Genomic DNA, 21,676 nt, shown 5'->3' on the forward strand with positions numbered 1-21,676 from the left:
CACTAAAGTTATAGTGACTTTCATTTATGATTTGACAACCTTCTTAACAAGGCAGCACCTCTACCTATTTATCTCTACCTATTTATCTGTTATAGCTTTTTTCTAAGTAACAAAAAGGGGGGAAAAAACATTTAATGAATAATTGCTAATTATTAGATGAGTCATCACCCAGAAATAAGCTCTCCAGATAAGTTGGATACACTGTAATGTGGTGGGAATTGACAGCAAACAAGCACTTCTTTTAAAAAAAAGAAAGGCATGATTGAGCTTTTACAGTTCTGAGAAGATTAATTTATTTCTGGCTACTGTGCTTGTGATGTTTTTTTGAAATAGACTTGTGGATCTTTTGGAACCAGAATCTGTTCTTCCAGAGTGGCTTGAGAGAAGGCTCTTCTAATCCCTGTATTTACCTGTTACTCACGGTGAACAGCAATTTCATTTAGAAAAGGTTAGTTTATTCCCAGTGACTCCAGCTTTCATTTGTCAGTGGATTAGGTGTACTGTACGCTGATGAGCGTAACTTTTCCGGTTTGATTCTGTAGGCTTTCTGTGAACAGTCAGCCAAAACTCTTTTTAAGCTTTGAATGAGGTTTAATGATCCTTGCTAAATCTGCTGTGTTACGGCAATCTTTTTGCTTCTTCTTCACTGATTCATTAATACAGCATTTGGGAACTCTCCAGTCATAACACTAGACAGTTCTTTTTGGGATTTCAGTTCTTGGTTTTGGCTATATTCAGAAATGAAATTTAAATTAGAGTTCTGTGATAAAAATTAGCTTCTATATGGACTGGCAGAATGGAACAAATAACTTTGCCTCTGAAATGCCTTTTTTAGGTTGAGTAGTTGTAATTGTTCTTTCCAAGATTACTACCATAATGCTCTAAAAGATGATGGGTGGAGCTAACTCCTCGTCCTTTTTTTTTCCTTTTATCCATCAATAGCTTATATTTATTGGATGGGCTGCAATTGCAGTCAAATTAGTTGCAACTTGAGAAGATCCCTATTTAAGACAAACAGAGAATAGCCGAAAGCTTGGGGAAGATTTTTGTTTGCTCTTATTTTTTTTTTTAACAATCAGAGCTGACCTGTTTTACATTCTTCACAACCACGTCATTATAGGTTCAGGTAGACCGTCCTGATCTAATGCAAATATTGGACTAAACTGGGTTGCGTTCGTGCAACCAAGCAAAACTGACTGTTGACTTTTTCAGAAAAGTTGACAGGAACTTTGCTGTTGAACCAAGAAGCCTCAATTTTCTTTTTTTCTTTTTATTATTTTTCAAGACTTGGAGGGTTTGCTGGAAGGTGGGGGGGCTGCTTGATTGTGCTTTTTTTTTCTTTCTTTCTTGTTGTGGCTCTCTGATAGAGAACAAATTATAGTACGTATTTGAAAAGCAGTTCTAAACTGTTTGATCTGTAATGTTGAAAGAACACAACTGTAAAATCACAGCCTCTCTGATTATATTTTACACCTGTTTCTTGGATACTGGTAAATGAGCTGATCAGCATAATGAACTTTCACAAATATGCATATCTTCCCATTGTTTTAAGGTTAATGTTTATGAAATGTCTTTCCACATGCAACTTGAATATGCTTCATAGAATATTATTTGCAAGTGTTTTGCTTGACCTGTAAAATCACATGGAAAAGGAAATTGGACTGAAACAACTTGGATTTAAAAGTGCATATATATATATAAACTATATTCTCTGTACTGCCTCTTTGAGACACGGCATGTATAATGGTTTTATTTGGGAGTAAAAAGAGTGATTCCACTGCCCATTTAAAAATGAGTAATCATCGGTGCAGCAGTAAAGCTGTAACTTCTAAATGGAGGTGGAAGAAAAAATAGTAAAGAACATGCTGAAAATCTGTAGATGAAAGTTTCACTTGAATGAGTTCATCAGGTTTTGTAACAATGCTGCCTGATATGAGCAATAGGCAGTAACTGATTTTTGTCCAGTCCCTAATTTAGAAATACATTAGCAGTCTGCACTGTCAAAGAGGGAAATCTATAAAAACTTGCATAATGTCACACAAATAAGATTCTCATTTAAGATCAGTCCTACCTAGCAAAGCTAGGGTTTTTAGTGTCTCCCCTGTTCAGCCTTTTCATTATGTTAATTGTAATGTAGACCAGTTACAAATCCAGACTCTCTTGGGTTTGCCTTTTTTTTTTTTCTGGTTCCTTTCTTAATTCACTTTATTCTTTTGCTTAATTTTACATAACCAGGTTAATTCCAGTGGATTGAGTGACCTACCTTGTGTGTTTCAAGATAAGCTCGTCCTTTCCTGAATTAATTAGGGCTGTGGTAAATGCCTTGTACTTATAATTAAGATTGTGATGTGCCTATAAAATCATAAAGAACTCCCCTGGTTTTTAGGTGCCTGGTCATTGTAGCAGAATCCACAGTCCTGAATTAAATACCCGAGTTTTCTCCATATCAGGTACAAAAGAAGGAAAGTGTAAGAGGGCAGGATTTCTGTCTTTGGCCCTCTGTGGTGATTCCTTCTTCAGTCTCTAGCATGGGTAAGCTAGGTTAGCTCAGCAATATTTTTCTTCCTAAATTACATAACAAATGACTGGTCTGTGAAGGAAAAAAAATATAATAATAAATTTTTAAAAATCCTGTTATACACAGATCAAATGCTATATTACTGTACGTATGCTCAGAAGCAAAGTTAATACTGCATAGATTTTGCTGTTCATATGAGTTTTTTTGTTATTCTGGAGTGCTTCTGACTGGCATTCTTTGTTGCAAAAGTGCTGATTTTGAAGAAAAACTGTCTCAAAAAAGAGAAATAAAGGAACACCAGCAGTTTTATCACAGAGCTGTTCCATGCAGTGAAGCATACGCAAGCAATGAATCACTGAGTCATACCTGCAGATTTTCCTGTGCCACGTGGAAAATAGGCAGGTCTCTAGTTCTGGAAAGTGTCATTAACACCTGTCCAATGTGGAGGGGAAGTACAAGTTCTTACAGACTTTTAGTCTTTGTTTATACAGCAAGAACATGGAGATCAGTTACCTGTTACGGAGGTAAACCACAAAGGCATTGTCTGATGACAAAGCCCAGTATAGAAACCCTTTAACTTTCATATACTGACATTTAATCTTTGCCCTGCAGCCAGACTTTACTGCTTACTGAGGGTTACAGTACAAGCTGGCCACATAACAGGGGCAGGGAAGGGTCTCTTGCCATAGCTTTCACTTGCAGTTTTCCACATACTGTAAATGCGCCACAGACCACGTGCACCCAGCTCAGACTCCCCCTGCTCATGAGCCTACCATCGGAGGCTCCTGGATGAGGGCTGCTGCCACCACAGCATGCCTGGTGCTGGGGGCAGCTGAGGAGGGAACTCGTGTCCCAGTAAGCTGTTGTGACACTGCCAGCCAGCTCTGGGTCATCTTCCCTAGGGCTCTTCACTTGTACAGGGACTTCAGGTGGTAGTGGCTGATGTTGCAACCACAAAGCAGTTTATCTGGCTTCTTGTTATCTCTTTCCTGGATGCAGGTCAGGAGATGGTCTTGGACAGGGTGAAGTGGTCTGGCAGGCTGGACAACCTGTGGGACACCACTCCTTCGGTTGTCTTCAGGCCATCTTGCCAAAAATCTAGCAACTTGAAAACAATAAGCTTATTTTGGCTCTCCTAAAGTACGTTGCCATACAGAAGGTTGGTTCCTTTGGTGTACTTTAGTTGAAACGTTGCAACTACTCTCCTTATAGCTGAGAGTAAAGAAGTTCTCATCCCTCTTCCCTGTCCAAAAAGATTTACTCAGTGGTAAAATCTTCTAGTCAAGGAATGCACTAATTCTTTTTTCCTTCATGGCTTGAGGTTTATTTAGACCACTACGTTGACTTAATTTCCAGTCATTTTGGGTAGTGGATGCATATAACTTCATTTTTACTTGGGAACTAAGTTCAAAGGGAAGGGATTGCAGTTGAGAGGCAGGATTTTTTTTTTTATTATTATTTTTATTATTATTTTGTTTGTTTATTTATTTATTTATTTATTGTCCAGAAACATTTAGGGCAATTAGTGCAATTTGCCAAGTGGTTGAAAGAACTAACTTGATACAGAAAGAAAAGCTTCACCATGTGTGAAGAAAAAAATAGCAAAATTACTGTCATGAATGTATGCAGTATATGTTAGTTGGTGGTCACTTATTTCCTTCCTTTTTTGGCCTTTTCCCCCACCTACAACTTCTGTTCAATTATACAGTTTTCTTTTTTATACCAGCATAGTTTACCAGCATAGCACAGAAACAAATTAAAAAAAAAAAAAAAAAGTGCAATTACTTTTGCTTATCTTAATGTAAAATGATTGTCATAAAAATGTTTATTTTTGTATAGTCATTGAGTAGATCATTGCTTTGAAGGTTTGTTTGTTTTAAGATGCCCCACTTAATATTTCCTTTCTATAATTTTCTTTCTTTTGGGTTTTACTGTTTTCCTACTCAGTTGCTTTTTTCGTGGTTATAGTCTTTCTCTCTCTTCCATACTTTCCCCTCTCCCCTTTTTCTTTTTTTCCCTCTTACATAATACTACCAATTCCTACTTAAGTGAGGTTCCTAACACCATGAGCAGACCAAAAAGCACTTATTTCCTGAATATTTCCTGAATTTCCTGAATCTCATTCTTCATGAGAGAAGGAGCATTAGAACGTCCATGATTCTTAAACTTTTAAAACTTGGTCATTTTACATTTTTCAATTGTATTTCTTCTTCTTCAGTTTTCTTTTGCTCAGTTTAACAATCTTCTAGTTTATAAAATAATGTGGTATACCTAAGTACATTGTAATCTGCAATCGTAGCAGTTCTAGTCAGCCTTTTTTTTTAATCTTCCTTGCTCTTAACTGTTATAAATCGAATAAGATAAAAGACACAGTCAGAGCTGTTAAGAAAACCTGTTAACTGTCTATTAAGCAATTGCTTTAAATCACTTCTTTCCCTCTTACAACTGTACTACATAAGCAGAAGTTTCACTTGGTTTCATACCACCATAAATAGTGCTCAGCAGTAGTTCTGTTTTAGTCTAGTGAACTAATGGGCATGGTCTTCTGGGAGCATTCAGAATGTCACCACTGATAATTTGTGAGGTCCTTCTGTACCAGATACAATCCTTTTGTTTGAAGCCCTGGTGCATTTATAATGCTGAGCACCATTTGCTGGTGATAGCAAGACCTTTTATGGGTTGACTGATTCATGGGAGATGCTGTCTTCTTTCTCTGCATAATTAAAATCTTGCTGTGTTTTGTGCGGGGATACATGATGACACGATGTACATAAGTTCATTTATGCCTTTACATTCTTTAGCCTTTTAGGAAAACAAGGGCAAAAGAAATAGGCATGACCAGGTTACTAATTATTCTGCCAAATATGAGGACACATCTTGCTTAAACTATTTTGCAGAAATACTGAGTGACTGCCTTAAATGTTGAATTATTAAATGAGAAGAAGACTACTCCTGCCTTGTCTTCTGTGTTTTCCCTCTTTTGGGGGCAGCAGGAGGTTTTGAGAATCAGTCAAGTGTACATTGCATGCAAGCTTACTAGACTGCAAGTAAAATAAGTCAGGAAATGATTCTTTTATGAATGCTGTAAAGGGATTAGAGGTGGCTGCAAAATGCAGCATTCTCCGGACTAAAGTGGCTGCACTCCTCCCAGCTAGGAGAAAAACAGATGTTTAGAGGATTTTGCTAATTGAACTTTGAATGCTGGAACAGAAGAAGGATGGCAGTGGTGTATTGATGCTGGACTTGGGCACTTACATGCAGTGAATCACTGAAGCATCCTCAGGTGACAGTAGATTATAGTTGCTTTCAAGTTTTATACCTTTTATCTCATTCTCCATCTTGGGGGACACTGCTTGCTTTCTTTCAGACCTTGTTGATTTCATGTGACTCCACTGTAAGCTCTTCAATATGAGAATTGCTTTTTACTGCAAATAGGTACTAAGCATCTAGGAAATTTGGCTGGCATCACTTAGCCCTCTTATAACCTAAAAATGTTCCCTCTTTAAAAGACCTCTTAAGATTTGGGATAGACATTATAACATAAGTTTAATTCCATTGCAGTTCAAATACTGTACAGTTGGTTTTTATGTCCACTGACCTTAGAATATCATCAGAAACACTTTTTTGTTTTTCTGTTCTTACCTATTGTTAAAACTCCAGAGGGTTGGAATTGTGTTTCTTGTTCCATGGCAGGCAAAGCTTCAACAGTAATTAAAATGAATGCTTTCATTATGGATAAGCCTTTTATAGAAATCCGATCTCATCTGGGCACTTGCAAGATAATACAAGCCAATTAAAACATCCTGGAGGTTTTGTGACTTTGAAATTAACTCTACATTTATCTGAGTTCCTTCTTAAAAAAAAAAAAAAAGTATGGACTCTAAAATGTAACACACTGAAAAGGCTGATTTTCAATTTTGTTTTGTACTGAAGGTGCTAAGGGAAAAAATTACAAATCAATTCCTTTCTACTACAAGTGGTTGTGAAAACAAAATGCCATTGCACAAGAAGGCTTCTCTATTTTTTCTATTTTATTTTTTTTTAAATGCAGACTGCTTGAGGTATTCTCATGAGTAGTTGGAGCAGCCTATGGGATCGCATTGGGTTTATGTGGTTTTGGTAGTAGGGTGATGCAGGGTGGCCGCTGTGTGAAGAGACCAGAAGCTGCCCCCATGTTGGGTAGGACCAGTTCCAGCTGTGAGAGGATAGAGTGAGAAAATGTTGAGAGAAGTAAGCCTGCAGCCCCCCAGGTGAGTGCAGCAGGAGGGCAGGAGGTGCTCCAGGCAGGCAGCAGCAGTTCCCCTGAAGCCCATGGAGAGGCCCCTGGTGGAGCAGGCTGTCCCCCTGCAGCCCATGGGTCCCACATGGAGCAGATCTCCACGCTGCAGCCCCCCCATGGGTGGAGGAGCCCCCGGTGGAGCAGGTGGATGTGGCCTGGAGGAGGCTGCGGCCTATGGAGAGCCCCCGCAAGAGCAGGCCCCGGGCCGGAGCTGCAGTCTGTGGAAGGACTGCAGGATCAGTTCAGGAAGGATGGCATCCCATGGGAGGGACCCCATGTGGAGCAGGGGCAGAGTGACCGTGAAGAAGTGGTGTAGACAAAGCATCAGGGACTGACCGCAGCCCCCATTCCCCCTTCCCCTGTCCCCCTTGATGGGGGGGAGAAATAGTAGAGTTGAAAGTGAAGTTGAGGATTGGAAGATGATAAGGGTGGAAGGGAAGGTGTTTATAGTTTTGTTTCTATTTCTCACTATCCTACTTTGTTATTAATTGGCAATGAATGAAACTAATCTTTACCAAGTTGAGTCTGTTCTGTCAGTGACAGTAACCAGTGAGCAATCTCCCTGTCCTTACCCTGACCCATGAGTTTTTCGTCGTGTTCTTTCCCTCCATCTGGAGGGGGAGAGCCATGTGGGGGGCACCTGGAGACTAGCCAACGCTAACCCACTGCAGGGATTTACTGTCTGGATTTACTGTCTGGAGAATCAGTGTCCTTAGCAGAACTGAATGACTTGGGGTTGTTTGTTTGTTTAATCCCATCTTTCACCCAGTGATCTTGAAGAGAAGTCTGCTTCTCTTCCTGTTCTGTTCCACAGAAATGGGAAGACACGTGAGTTAAGTGTCTGGAACACTGCCAAGACTATAAATGAGCCCTGCGGCACTCCTGATGAAAATCGTAGCTGAGAGCAGTCTTATACACGGTGAAAGACCATCCTCCAGATCTTAGAAATGATTTGTAAGGAAAGATGGTAACAAGTGGAGTAAGCCAAGAGTATGCAAAAAGTCTGACTGATAACTTAAGTTTCTGTGGTTTGAGAGCTGTGAAGGAACTTGGCTCCGAAACTTTGTTTTGCTCTAAAGCTAAACGCTAAGTATCTAAAAATGAGGTTATAGCACCAGGGCTATTGTACTTCAGAAGAGTAGCATGACTTTTTGTGTTCCCATTACCTCTAGTGTTTGTCCAAATTAATAGCTTCTGTTTGTGAAGGACTGGGTGAGAATCAGGGCAGGATGGCATATATAGACAATATAGAATTGCCATTGTATATGGTTTTCTTGAAACACTTCTTATAGTAGAACCATCATCTTCTGTAAGAATAGGATCAAGCTCCTAATGGGTATTTTCTTGATTAAAACAAAGCAAACAGCAAAGAAAATCGTGACAGTGTGACAACCTGAAGTGAAATACAGCTTTGCTGGAAAAAATAAAAATAAAAAAGAAAGAAAAAAATGTAAAGATGCAGTGCATTTCAGTGCATAGAAACTTTTCATACTGACTGTCAAAATGCAAAGGAGGTTATTTATGTCCTTCAACAGAAAAATGACGCACTCATCCATGGACAGGTTCTCCTATCCCCATCTGTAAGAGCAAAACTTCTCGTGTACAGAGTTCAAATTCCCCTGAAGTTATTAAATGCATGTTTACCAGTAATGGATTTTCTCCCCTCTGGTACAAAATAACTGCACAGAGGAGAATTCTCCCAAACAGATGAAGTAGGAAGGATGGGGGCTCAGGGGCTGCGGCTTGCTTAAGCAGCACTACAGTGAGGAGTTGTCTGCTTTTTCTGTTGTTCTTTATGAAGGCTCTGAGATGATTGTAGAGATCATTACTACCTAGAGAGATGTTATAGCTTGGAAACGAGAGGTGAATCTAGTTTGCTATTTCAAGTTGTTACTTTACAGTTTTCTACTGTTCCATTGTAATGTGGAAACTGTGCAATACAATGAAAGGTCAGAAAAATGATGCTCAAGGGCAATAACCTTCCCAAATCTGTCCCTTTGGTTCCTTTTTTTGTTTGTGTAATTTGCAAGATCTGATCAGACATGCTGTGGTAAAGTTATTTGCTTTGCACACTATGCTAAGGAGATTACCCCAGGATGTCATGTATAGCTGTCAAGGAATTGAACCATAAAATAAAAACCTAGTTCCACTGAGAAGCATGTAATAAATGAGAGAAATGATTAAGAGTCAGCAGTGCTAACTTATCTGATGACCTGAGTTTCCTCTGAAGTAGAGAACAGTAGTACTTAGGGACTAAGGAAGTTCTAGGGACCAATATATTACTGTTAGTGTGATTGATATTTTCCTGGCACACTTGTCCTAAGAAATTCTGGCTGGTTCAGCTTTTTCAAGCAAACCATAAATTCCAACACAGAGAATTTTAGACATTCAAGGAGAAAGGACAGTAGATCAGACTCTGTCAGGACATCGCCAGCCTCTGAAGGCATCACGCCTCAGCATGTCACCACATTGCCCCACTCACCCACCACACTGCCCCCTGGTATTTCCACTCCTCTTCTCTTCGAGGGAAGGTACAGAGCTTTTAGTTCTTACTCCTCCTGCTGAGTTCAATACAGGACAAGCTTTCCCTCATAAATTGGGGCTTATGAATTGTGTTTTAGCTGCTCATTATCAAGTGACTACAATCCATTTACTGGAAATATCCTAGGCTTGCAAATACTTTCCACGTCAAGCAATAATTAATGGCTATTTTCGCAGAATACACGTGTATCTGTGTCACCTGGGTGATAATTTGTATTTTATGCATTTTTCCTCTCTCATTTGTCATACTAATAGAAATAAATGGAAGGACTGGTTATAAATCAGCAAAGCTTGTGGATAAAATATGAACAGATTCTGGCAATCAACTCTGGCTTTCAAGGCCAGAGATGATCACAGAACTGTCTTACTTTCATTGGTCAGGTGCAGGAGACAGTGAAAAATAATCCATTGGGCTATGGCTTTGGGGCCAACAGTTTCAGATTTTCAGAAAGAAAAAGCTAAGCACCTTGATTGTGCCAACTCATTTATTCCAGTAACATGTGATGCTAAAAAGTTTCTGCTACCTGCTGTAAGAATAGGAGGAGTTGTGGCTAAAAGCACGTGGATGGGGAAGGGAGGTAATTACAAATGAAATTTAAATTTTCTTTCCCTCCTCTCTCTCTTTTAATTCAAGGTCCTGCTCTGTATAACGTATACCTCCACATTCGAGCTGAATGGGAGCTCAGTGTTGAAGATTGCTGAGGTAAGTGCCTCTGTCATACCATTGTTGGTGTCACTTAGTGTTTCCCCGCTAGCTGTTGTGTGTCTTCCATGTGCATCCTGAAACTGAAGTAGTCCATATCATAATTGCCATCTTAGGGACCGATACTATCTTATGTCTAGTATGAAGAAATAGCTGGAAAATGGACATAGCTGATGGGCTTGCATGAGAAGGCACACTTTTGGAAACTGACTGACAGTTGTATACTACAGCATTGCATGTTCAGTATTCCTCATATTTATTTTGATTTGCATTTTGCAATAGAAAAAATTTTCTTGAGTTCTTTATAGCAGCACTGTGCTGATTGCTTACCTGGTGCAACTCTAAAACTACTGAATCTTCATCAAGAGAGGTGCATAGGCTATAAAGTGCTTTGTCAGCACAAGTGCTGCAGTGTGCCTCGTTAGCCTTGTGTTTGTCTTTTTCCTAATGCTTCCAGGTAAAGGATTTATTACAACTCTAGATATATGGTATTGTCCTGGTGGTACTAGTCATTCTTTTCCTTTTTTTTTTTTCTTCATTAGTTTTTAGTCCAAATTAAGTTATAAAGTAGCTTTGGTTGTAGAAAAACAAATGTGCAGATCTATCAAGTGATCATTTCTACATGGGTACTATTTTTAGTGCAGTGTGTAGCAAGGCACTGGACTGTTTATTCAGGTTAGAGAGAATGCACAGGAACACGTAACCTCCTGCACAGCACACATATATGCGGAATGTGTTCTAAAATTATATTGTTAATGTGGTATAGGGGAGAGCTGATGCCCATGGAGCAATGTAAGGGTTATATACATCATGTCCTTGTGGTCTTCATGTACCATTTCCTTACTTCCAACATATTTGTTAACTGTTATTTTTTTTTAAAAAAGGCCTGTCAGTCCCTAGCATTGCCATACTTCAGCCTGGACTATGGCGAGGGGCCCCTTATTCTTTAAAACGCTTCTTTGGAAACTCCAAGTGAAATTCATATATATAAACTCTTAGAGCTGTGCTCCTTCTCTTTTTTTTTTTTTTTCTTTTTTCTTTTCTTTTTTTTTTTTTTTTGAGGGGGGAGGGGGAGGAAGGGAATTTTTTTATTTAAAAAGGAAAATAAAATTCTAATGTACAGCTGGATGAACTGGTATATAGAGCCAGTTACAACTTCTTAAGTTTTACTAAACCCTCTTTTCATTAATGCACCACAGCAAAAAAAAAAAATAAAAAATACAGATAGTTTCCCCTCCTGCAGTGTTTCTCAGCAAACTTTCTAACATGCAGAGCAAAAACTGATGAATTCAGCTTAACACATCTCTGTTGTAGGTAAAGAGCTCTAGGTTAGACAAAATACATGCTGGGAAGAACATTTAATGGCTCTTAAACCTTTCAGATTTCAGCCTTTAAGAGTAGTGCCTGAGACTAGGGGAAAATGATCCATCAGTCATGCTCCATGTGCTATAAGCTGTATCAAAAATCATATTTTCTGTTCTCTCTGTAAATTTGAATAACAATAGGCCTGCTATTCATTTAAAGCATCCTGAAAATATTTTTTCATAGATTGGAATTAAACCCTGCTGTTGTTGGTAGTTGCACTTCACTTCCCAGAAGGCTAGCCTGGCTCTTAAAACCCCTTGCTAGTATAATGGTATAACTTAGCACAATGGTAGTTTTTTTTTCTTTTGAAATGTGCAAGATCCCTGATGGGGGCTGATGAGATCTGCCACTGAAACAAACAGAACTTTTATTTCCTTCAGGGAATTAGAATAAATTGTAATGCAGTCACGTGTTTGTCTTCCGTGTGTTCAGAGGTACAGCTGTTTTCCCCTCACTCCTTGAGAAAATGCTGTCTCAGTGAATGCCTAGCTCTTTCTAATTAGCAAATCCCACCAAGCACCTATATGCTTCCTCGGGTTCCTCCCAGCCAGGTTTTAGGTAAGACAAAGGCTTTAGCAGTTGGACTCAATACTGCTTTCTATCTGAATTCTGCAAGGTGTAGGCAGTAGGACACAGAAAAATGATTTCAGAGTTCAGCATTTGCTTAACCTCAGTATTTATTGTTCTGACTCGCTGTAATGGAAAGGTGGCCGAACGGAGCTCTATGCTCCGGTGCCCCTGCTGTTTGGCATTTCTTTCCAAGTCCCTTGCTTCTCCTCGCCTGCCCTCTGTAGCAAAGTGGGAGCCACTGCAGAATTGGAAAGGTGCTGCCTGTACGTGGAACTCCCTCTGGGGACTCCCTGTGACAAGCAAGTCTCAATTCATGTATACAAAACATTGGCACCTCAAATCCTACTGAATACTATCAGTCGCAAATTAATGAAGCAACAAGAAGAGTACTACGTTATGTGGCTTAAGTATTAATAGTACTGAAAACAGACTAGATCTTGCTGTGTGCAACTTCTCATGCTTGCCTGGATTCCTGCAAGAAAGTTTAGTCATGTTCTGACTGTTGTTTGTTTTTATGTGTGTATTTGTTGCTCCCATCTACCATTTGTAAGTTTGCCGTGTTTGACTCTGTTGTCTCATTGGCTAACCCCTCTGTGTTTTGCTTGTAGTTATGCTTTGCATGCCATAGAGCTGGAAGTCCTCGAATGCATGAAATGATCAAAATGTCCATTGCATACCTCCTTGGGGCCCTGAGCTCTCGAATTTTTACTGGTGCTTCTTCATCAATGGCTTTTCAAAAGGTACCTTGCCCAGCTGTTACAGAGGCCTGTAAGATCAGAGCTCAGTTGGACCGTACTGTTGCTCATCAGCAGGCATGGGGAGGGGAGGGAAGAAGAAGATACCAACCATGCTCTTTCCAGAACGTCAGCCTATCACTGAGGATGGTATTTCATCAATTAATTCAGGAACTCTAGAAAAAGAGTTAGAGCTCCAGAGAATAATCATGCCACTGTTGCCAGCAGCTCAGCAGCACTGTGTGGTTTGGCCTCTGCAAAGGGCTGTATGTGGCTTTAGGACTTTTTGTCCACTGGAGTTTGGGAGATAACTGAAAACAGTTGGTCCAGGTAGTAGGAAAGCCCTTCAAAGGCTTTCAGATGTAAGTACACACGCTTTGGTAAATAATACTGCATACATATATGTGTGTGCATATATGCTGCAGTATTTACTAATTAATAATAGAAAAATGTGGCAAGTAGGTATATGACAATAGCAACAACTTTTAGGAGTTGGAGGATATTTATCTTACAGATACAGCCTTGCAGAGTGGTAGTAACAAATAGGTATCAAGAAAAGAACAATCAAACTATGTTTTAAAGAATTATTTAAAGAATTGTTTACAGTACAGTGCAAGTGCCAAACTCACCTAGTTTTGACAGAAGGGGAAGATTTTCCAGTTCTGCCTTACCATTCCTGCAGCTTGTGAGACTTACTGACTGATGAACTGCATGCTGCTTCTTGATGCTTTTTACTCAGTTATCCATATTGCTGAAAACTTTCTGTGTGCTAATAAAGAGTCATATGGAATAATAAGGAATAATAGGGACGGCTGACTATCTGCGTGCAAGAGACCTTGGTATCTTCTTAAAAAGTGTGTTACTGGTAAGTTATAGTTCATATCTATGTGTTGCTGTCTTGTTTCCTCATCAGGTGTGCATTGAGACATATGTATCTAGCTGTCACCAGCGGAGCATAAACACCGCTGTGCGGGCAACCCTCAGCCAAATGTTGAGTGACTTGACTTTACAGTTACGACAAAAGCAAGAAAATATGGTGAGCCTTCTGGCACGAACAAATGGTTCCACCTCCATGACTGCGTACATTTTTGTTTCTCGGAATGCAGTGTATTGTACTGGCTTATTGCGCCTTATGGATTTTATTTGAAACTTCCACAACTAAGCCTGTTTGAAAGCTTTTCTGGGCTCTGACTCGGCACCTGCATCAGAGCAGACTATCAGAAACGCAAATCTCGCATTGTCAGCCCCGCTTGGCTGATCTTTGTTGTCCTTCCATTAAGCAAAAGAGGCTTTGTCCTGATGTCAGACTACCTTGGCCTTTTTCCTTACCATTTTTTAATTTTGTTTGCTTGATTTCCTAAGGTTTGTTGAAATTTTTTTTGCCAGAATATTTTGCATGATAAATATTTACATAATTCAAACCAATTTTCAATTGTTGAAAGGGTAATGGAGTTTTATATTGTTATTTTATTATTATTATTATTATTATTATTATTATTATTATTGAAGATAATTCAAAGGAATACTTTGCCTGGTTGTTACCCAAAAGTTCCATTTATTGGGTTATTAAAATCCATGAGAGCTGTTTGAATGAAATCCCAGCACATCATCAGGAAAACTGTAAAAGTTCTAAGTATCTGAAACAGCATCAGCTTCTTGTATTTGTTCATGCTTCTTTGTGTATAATCAAAAAAGTATTATTTGTAAGGGCCACTTCTGTTTCATAGCATCATAGAGTATCCTGACTTAGAAAGGACACAAAATGATCAAGTCCAACTCCTGGTACCACACAGGGTTTTATAGTTTGTGTTTATTAGGAAACTTTAAGGACTGTATTTGTACAGATTATTTTCCTTACACCAGTTTTGGCTAAAGGTGACCACTTCTGTTTTACATTGTTAGACTAGACTATTTTTATCCTAATAAGTACCTGCAGAATGGAATTCATAGGTTTACTTAAACTTATCCTTTCTCTATGCTAAGTAGGTTCATTTTACTAGACAAAACGTTTAGAAAAAAATAAAATGGTAGTTTTGAAATTTTTGTTTGGGTTTGAAAATTGAATTTTGTTAGTTCTGTTCTTAACTGCAGAGTAATTGAAAGTATGTGATAGCTGCATTTAGTTCCCTGCAATTTGTTTTTGATGTTTGAGAGAAGAATTTGGCTTGAACCTTTTGTACATTGATAGAGGAGTCCTGTACCACAGCTGAACCAAATGATGTAAGAGGTTGTTTCTATTTCCAGGTTGCCATTAATCGTGTTGGCACTGTAGTGTCAGTGATAAAGGTGTGATAAACACTCCAATACTTAAATTACTTTAATTTCTAAGTACTGTGTGAAATCTAGACTGTACTTTCCTGTCAGTTGTTTTCAGTGGGACCTACATGCCTGCTTACTGCTGTGTTCTCCTAGGTATAGTAAATCCATTAAGGGCTTAGAGGTCCTAGGTTAGCTAAATGAGATGTGAGTTTCTTAAATCTAAATGACTGTTTAAACAGATCTTTAGGTACTTTTGAAAACATTATGCAAAAGCTTCACTTAAAATTTAAATGAAGAAAAAAACAAGTAGAAGACATGGGTTTGTTAAGAAAGCTCTGCTGTTAAGACAGCACTGTTTTTACAGGGCTTTTCCTAATACGTGCACTAATTATATGACATTTTTCTTTCCTCAACAGACAATTGAAAATAATGACACCCTGCAGAAATTCAAGAGTCAAGGTATCTACCACTTTTTTAGTGATTCCTTCCAATCCAGCTTTTTTAATGTTCACTTTACTTTCATCAGCACGCTGCTGTTGGTATCACAGAAATTTCATCTTAAGGATTTCTTACCTTCTCCATAGCTTCATGTTGTGTGTTTTACCTGGGATAAGAACTGAGACAGCCATGTTAGCTCCTGATGTTTCCAATTGTGTCTTCACTTGATCCATGTTAACATCACTGTACTCAATATAGTAATAAATGATCGCTTCAAGGCACTAACTTCCATAATTAAGGTGTTTCAGTGCTCTGGAGGAAGATTTATTAAGTGGATTCCTAAATTGAAGCAGATTCTTAGAGTAGGATGTAGAATCTGGAAATGACTGTGTTACTGTATTTCAGGCTAGAGATAGGGTTTTGGTAATGGCAGCTTCTGAAAGCTCATCACTAGCAAAAGTGGGTTCACACTTGCCAAACAATTATTTTATAACAGATTTTTTTCTTTTACTCCCATTCTGGTTTAACATCCGCCATCTTCATTGATTGTTTAAAATATTCTCTGCTTTTCATCTTCTCTGAGGGATTTCTGTGGGAGAACTTGTGTGGATGGAGGCTAAAATCTTAGAAGTACACAACTATCCTCTGTGTAGACACAAACTGTGTAGAGAGATGCAGATATTTTTAGCTGCCTCACAGAAGTACTGGAGCAAGTCCTTTTTTATTATTGATTTTTTTATTTTTATTGTTTTTTTATTATTTATGATTGCTTATTTTATTATCTTAACTAGATTTCAGCTAACCTTCTGTAAATGCATGTAAGTGATCAATGCTCTCTCTGGATTTAAGACTACTGGTTTCTCATTGTACAGAGATCGTTTTCCAATCTTGGACTTTTCCTACTGTATCTCATCTAAATTTTGACAGTCCTGCTCATTATTTAGAAGCTCCGACCAACTTTGAAAGTCCGTGCAGTGAATTGAGGTTGCAGTCTAGCTACGCATATGTAATGCATGATTTTTGTCCTTTTTGGAGGTACTTCAGCTGAGTCTCTTTGTGATGATGTTGTATCTGTCCTCACTGTGCTCTGTGAGAAGCTCCAGGCTGTCATAAAGTGAGTTCTTTCAGTTTATAATTTGAATTTGTTACTTGGAGAGTTTCACTGATACGTGTGATTATCCTGTTGTAGTTCTGGGATTACGGAGCAAAGCTGTGATTAAATGAAGTGTTTGTTAGAAGTATTGTTCATCACGCATTAATTTAATCCTCACTTGAGATGAGATACTAATTTGCTTTCTTTGTGCTTTAAAGAGCCTCCAGTAAATCTAATCTCTAAGTAACTTCCATGCAATAGTGAAATGCTTGTCAAAGGAGAAGTTTTCTTTTCTGGCTTGCTGGGTGTCATGAAAACAGTCATTGTAGAGAGAACAATTACAAGAGACGTGGAAAAACATAATGGCAGTTATTAATATGCAGAATGAATTAACATGTCCTTCTTGGAAAGGCAGCATTTATCAGATTGAAATAATTTGCATTACTAAAAGCATTCTTTATGTTTGGAAATTTCATACGCTCTACCTAAAAATGCATGAGTCTAACTTTAAAATGTGATTATTATGTGCAGGAATAGGATGTTACATTGCATTAAAATACTAGAGTCTCTTGTTGGTAAATACTTACTGATGCATTAAGAATTACTTCCTGTGGCATTCTAGCATTGCTTGACTAATTGTCTGTTAAGAAATGAGCCAAAAAAGAAAGCCTTAAGTAATATAGGAGAGAGAAAAACAACCAAAAGCAATGCAACCATACAAAAATTATTTAAATAATATAAATATAGCAAACTAGATTTATTTATTTTTTTCAAATTTAAGGGGAGAAACAAATTCATACTTGACAGCATTGTTATCATGTCAGTAAAATAAAACTAACTTGCTGCTCCTGCCAGGTGCAAAGAATATTATCTGAATGCTAGTGAAAAAAGTGATCTTAAACTATTTTACATTTAGCATCATGCTGTCTCCTTGGTTGGACCACCAGGCTCTGTATGTCTCTGAAAGCAGCCTGTGAGGAATGCAGGGAAGGGAGAAAAGTAAAGAATAAGCATATGTTGATGCATCCTTTTATATTATTTTTTTTTTACCCTTTTCAGGAGAATTTTGGCTTAGGAGCTATGAGAGCTGAAGTCTGTACAAACATCTTTGTGTACTATTCTTCTCTAGACTTTTCTCCCATAAGCATATCTAATTACAGCATGATTTGAAAGGGACAAGTGCCTTACTTAGCACTATTTAATTGGTATCAGCATTTGGGAAAGCGAAAGCGTGTTTCTGAATCTTCCAAAGGAACTTTTTTTAAAGTTGTGTGCATAGTTACAGGGCAATAAAATGACACCTTCAAAGGTGTGTGTCTAAAAATAGCAGACAGCAAAAACAGCTGAAAGATTCATTCTTTGTATCAAACTGTAATTTTGCCTATGTGTGAAGCTGTAAACATCTATCATCTGCTAAGTATGGTCCACCAAATGATAATAACTTTGAATTACCATGAAATAACAAAACTAAACTGACTGACAGGATATGTCAAAATCACAAGAAGTCTTAAAAAGTTACCTGCAATCCCCCCTCCTTGTAAAACTGTGCTAAATTGGAACTGATTCAGACATGTTGTTAAAGCACAGTATGAAATTGATAGGACTTACAAAAACTCACTCATCCATGATTTACTTCATGCTCGTACCTAGACTGTTAGCATCTCTATGAGCAAAGTATAGTGAAGAATTCTGACCAAATCTGAGGGAAATAAATTTAATGAGGCTTGTTAAAGAACGAACTTCATGAATGAAAAGCCTTTATTTCTTTCAAGGCCAATTTTGGTACCCCCTTCAAAAGACCTTGCTGGCAGCAGCTAATACTCCTTTCTAACCTCCAGGTCAGTGAAGTGAGGTTTTGGTACACTATCCAGCCTGTTCTAGTTTCTTAGTCTGAAGATTATTTTAATTCTCTCTTCTAAATTTCAAGCTTATTAAAATTTTATTTTGTGGGAGGCACAGTATGAGTGATGAGAAATTGTTCAGGGAGCTGAAATTTGTCGCAGGACCACTGGTGATGCAGGTGACTCTGGAATTTGTGGCAGCAGTGATGTAAATCTATTAGCTACACTGAGTTTTGCAGGAGTACACTACTAATTTCTTAGCACAACATTTCGGTGGTAAGAGGGATCAAAGCAATCAGGAATGTAGGATGCCCTGTGCATGCTCATGCAAGTATCAATTGAAAGATGTTGATAATATGCATTAAGACATATTGTAAAAAAAGCTGTCGGGAAAGAAGGCAATTGTAACTGAAATACATGCATCTGTGCAGATAGGTATGGAATGTTGTGAAGAAAAGGCCATCACCTCAAGAAAAGATACCAGCCATCAGTTTTAAGCCCTTCATAGCACAGAGTTAGAAATCTAGCTTCAACTTCAGGATTCATTATTTTTGATATGGAATGTGAAATGTGTGCTGTTCTACTTGGATGAAAATTCATTGAGGTGAACAGAAGGTGTTGAGACAGACAGTGACAGAAAGCAGACATTTCTCATTCCTTAATTTCATTTAAGATAAATCCATTCTTTACAGCTTTCTTTACCTACTGTCATATGTTATAAAATGCATTCCTCCAGCTCTCGTCTTGGACCAAAAAAGCGTGGAGACAAGCATTTCTTTTTAGAAATGGAAATCAGAATGTGAGTGCAATTGGCATGGGAAGCTACCTTCATATGGCAGACCTCAGCTTTGTTTGTCTCCTGAATCCTGCAGCTAATTCTGAGAATAGGTACAACTACATCGTACATTACAATCACACTGATTCCAAATGACCACAGGATCTTTCACACTCTTCCTCTTGAGGCTGTGTTTGATTTATAGAGTAACTGACAAGTCCCTCAAAGGTAGCCATGTGAACATGTAACTTTATGCCCATAGACATTGACTTGTGACCAATGTGGTTGTCATCAAGAAAACAGAAAAAATAACTGGAAGAGAGCAGCCTAAATGCCTTTCAAATTACCTGAAGAAGCTGTCTGATATTCCAACATCTTCTGGTTGTCTCCTTTTCCTCTGTTTAAAGGTTCCTTCTACCTCAAGTTTACAGATTGAATGTGAAAAATTATTGTGAATTTTCTCATCTTCTGTCACACAGATTTCTTGTTCTTCACTCTGAAATTTGATGATTGAAATCCATTTTCTTTGTAGTATGTACAAAAAGTAGTAGATTGCTGCATGTGATCAATACAAAATAAATGGGGTGATAAAGGTGATCACACCATTGTAAGTCCATAGGAAGAAGCAAAATAAATCACTGCTATAAACTGTGGTACAATTTTCAAGTGAACTAATGTAGTTACTTTAAATGAAATAATCTTTGTTTCAATGCAACATGAATGGCGTATTTTCTCTTTGCCAGTGACAATCGGCAGCTTCAGCTTCTTTATTTGGAGTGCATCCTCTCCATGTTAAATAGCTCTTCTCCAAGCATGCACCAGCATAAAGGATTCACAGATCTCATATGGTGAGTCGATCTGAAGAGTAATACAAATACTCAGTTTATAAGTATAAAAGGGCCTTTCCCCAACACCACCCGTACAAACGAACCTGTAGTAAATCACCAGATGTGAGCAGAGCTCTCTGTTGACCTACTATCAGTTCATTTTGTGCCTCATACAAGATTTCGTAGGACCTCAAGCTCAGCTAGCACATTAAATCCTGTAGTGAACTGTCACTGTCATGAAGTCTGGCATATTCACACAGAAGAGAAAATCTCATATACTTTCTGCGAGAGTTTGGAGCTGTGTGGCGTTAAACACACAGTTTTTCTGCTTAGTAGAATAAGGTGCTGTAGAGATCCTGGTCCAGTGTGGTAATACAGGAAGGTAAGCAGAATCACTGTCAGATGCTGTGTTGGAGAACAAAAATACTTATGACCTGTATTGTATAAGGGCCCAGGTTAAATGGTCTTTATGGTACTTCCACTTTATCAAGAAATCCTCTTTAGTATGCTTCACCAGAAAGACTCGATGTCTTTAATGTTTACTTCTACCTGTAGATTGTTTGATGCCATCACCTCAGAGTGACTGAAGTAATCCTTGTCTTTTTATTTGCAATAGTTCTTTTTATAGCTTATAGATAATTAAGTCATAACAATAAACCCATAATGTAAAGCCCATATCAAGTCTATGTCCATCTTCTGATCTTGCAGGTGGTTGTGTTAAGAATACTGTATGGGACTGCTAATGGCAGACGTGTTTCTTGCACTTCTACCCTGTTATTTTGAAACTGAATTGTAAGGCTCTGGCCCAATTTTAAAGATGCAATGTATAGGAGCACTTACAGCATGCCTTGCTGTCCCAGAAAAAAAAAAAAAAATCAGATAACCTGATGCTTAGTGGCTACAGGTCTGGGAGCTCTTCCAGGTTGATAACACTTGGCAATGTTGCATGGGGACCCTGTCCTGAAGCCTCTGGGAGCTCCAATGTAACAGCAGCATTCTCTCTTCCATGGCAAGCCCATTTCAGAAGATTCTGCTCATGAATTTCACCCAACATTTGTTGATGCTTATCTGACTGTTTGTGGGGCCATCCCGAAAACACTTCCTGTTTTATTTTGAATTTATTATTTTGATGATCCAGTTCACACTACAAATCTACAGGTATTTGTATTCATACATGCTTATCATAAGGACAAGCCATGAGGGTCAGGACTTTTTAAGCAATCTGTGCTTATACCTGCTCTGAGACAGGCACCTTTCTTAAGCAGTGTATTAATATATTTTGAAATGTACCTAATTGGGTACATTTTAAAGAAATGGATTAAGCAGATATTCCATAAGACATGGGATATCTGATGTCTGATTAAAAACTGATTTTCTTACTGTGACTTCAGGAGGCCAAGCTGTTTTAGCAATTTAGCAAGCACTTTAAGAGAAGCAATGAAAGTTCCAGGCAACATGAAAATCTTGGGAAATCAGATGTATATACCCATGAAGATGTGCCTCTTTTTATGGTGAAGCATTACGTGTCATTGAGTGCTTGCTGTAGGTGCTAACTTTTGAGACGTGGGGGAAAATTGAGTTTGGGATTGCATTCTCATACAGCACTTGGATTTTTAAATTAGGGCACCAAAGTAAAATGACAAGTGCATGAGGGCAAAGCTGAAATAACAGCTGAGCTAAGTGCTGAGTTGATTTTGGCTCTCGTTCCACTGTGTTGGTGAGGAGAAGTGATC

The 21,676-nt window shown here is 38.4% G+C and overlaps 1 protein-coding gene across 6 annotated transcripts in view; it reads left to right on the forward strand.

Moving 5' to 3' along the window:
- Positions 1-21,676, forward strand: part of ARFGEF3 (ARFGEF family member 3) — an 89,476-nt gene that overhangs the window by 23,421 nt on the left and 44,379 nt on the right. For 3 of the 6 annotated variants that reach the window (XM_084512610.1, XM_084512611.1, XM_084512614.1), the window contains exons 5-10: positions 9,973-10,041; positions 12,585-12,716; positions 13,624-13,746; positions 15,386-15,428; positions 16,443-16,521; positions 19,860-19,964. In XM_084512610.1, the coding sequence (XP_084368736.1) occupies positions 9,973-10,041; positions 12,585-12,716; positions 13,624-13,746; positions 15,386-15,428; positions 16,443-16,521; positions 19,860-19,964 (551 nt within the window). The remainder of the gene's footprint in view (positions 1-9,972; positions 10,042-12,584; positions 12,717-13,623; positions 13,747-15,385; positions 15,429-16,442; positions 16,522-19,859; positions 19,965-21,676) is intronic. The other 3 variants (XM_084512613.1, XM_084512615.1, XM_084512612.1) reach the window with 2 other exon arrangements.

Source organism: Aythya ferina (genome assembly GCF_964211825.1).
Source record: "Aythya ferina genome assembly, chromosome: 3".
Classification (NCBI taxonomy): domain Eukaryota; kingdom Metazoa; phylum Chordata; class Aves; order Anseriformes; family Anatidae; genus Aythya; species Aythya ferina.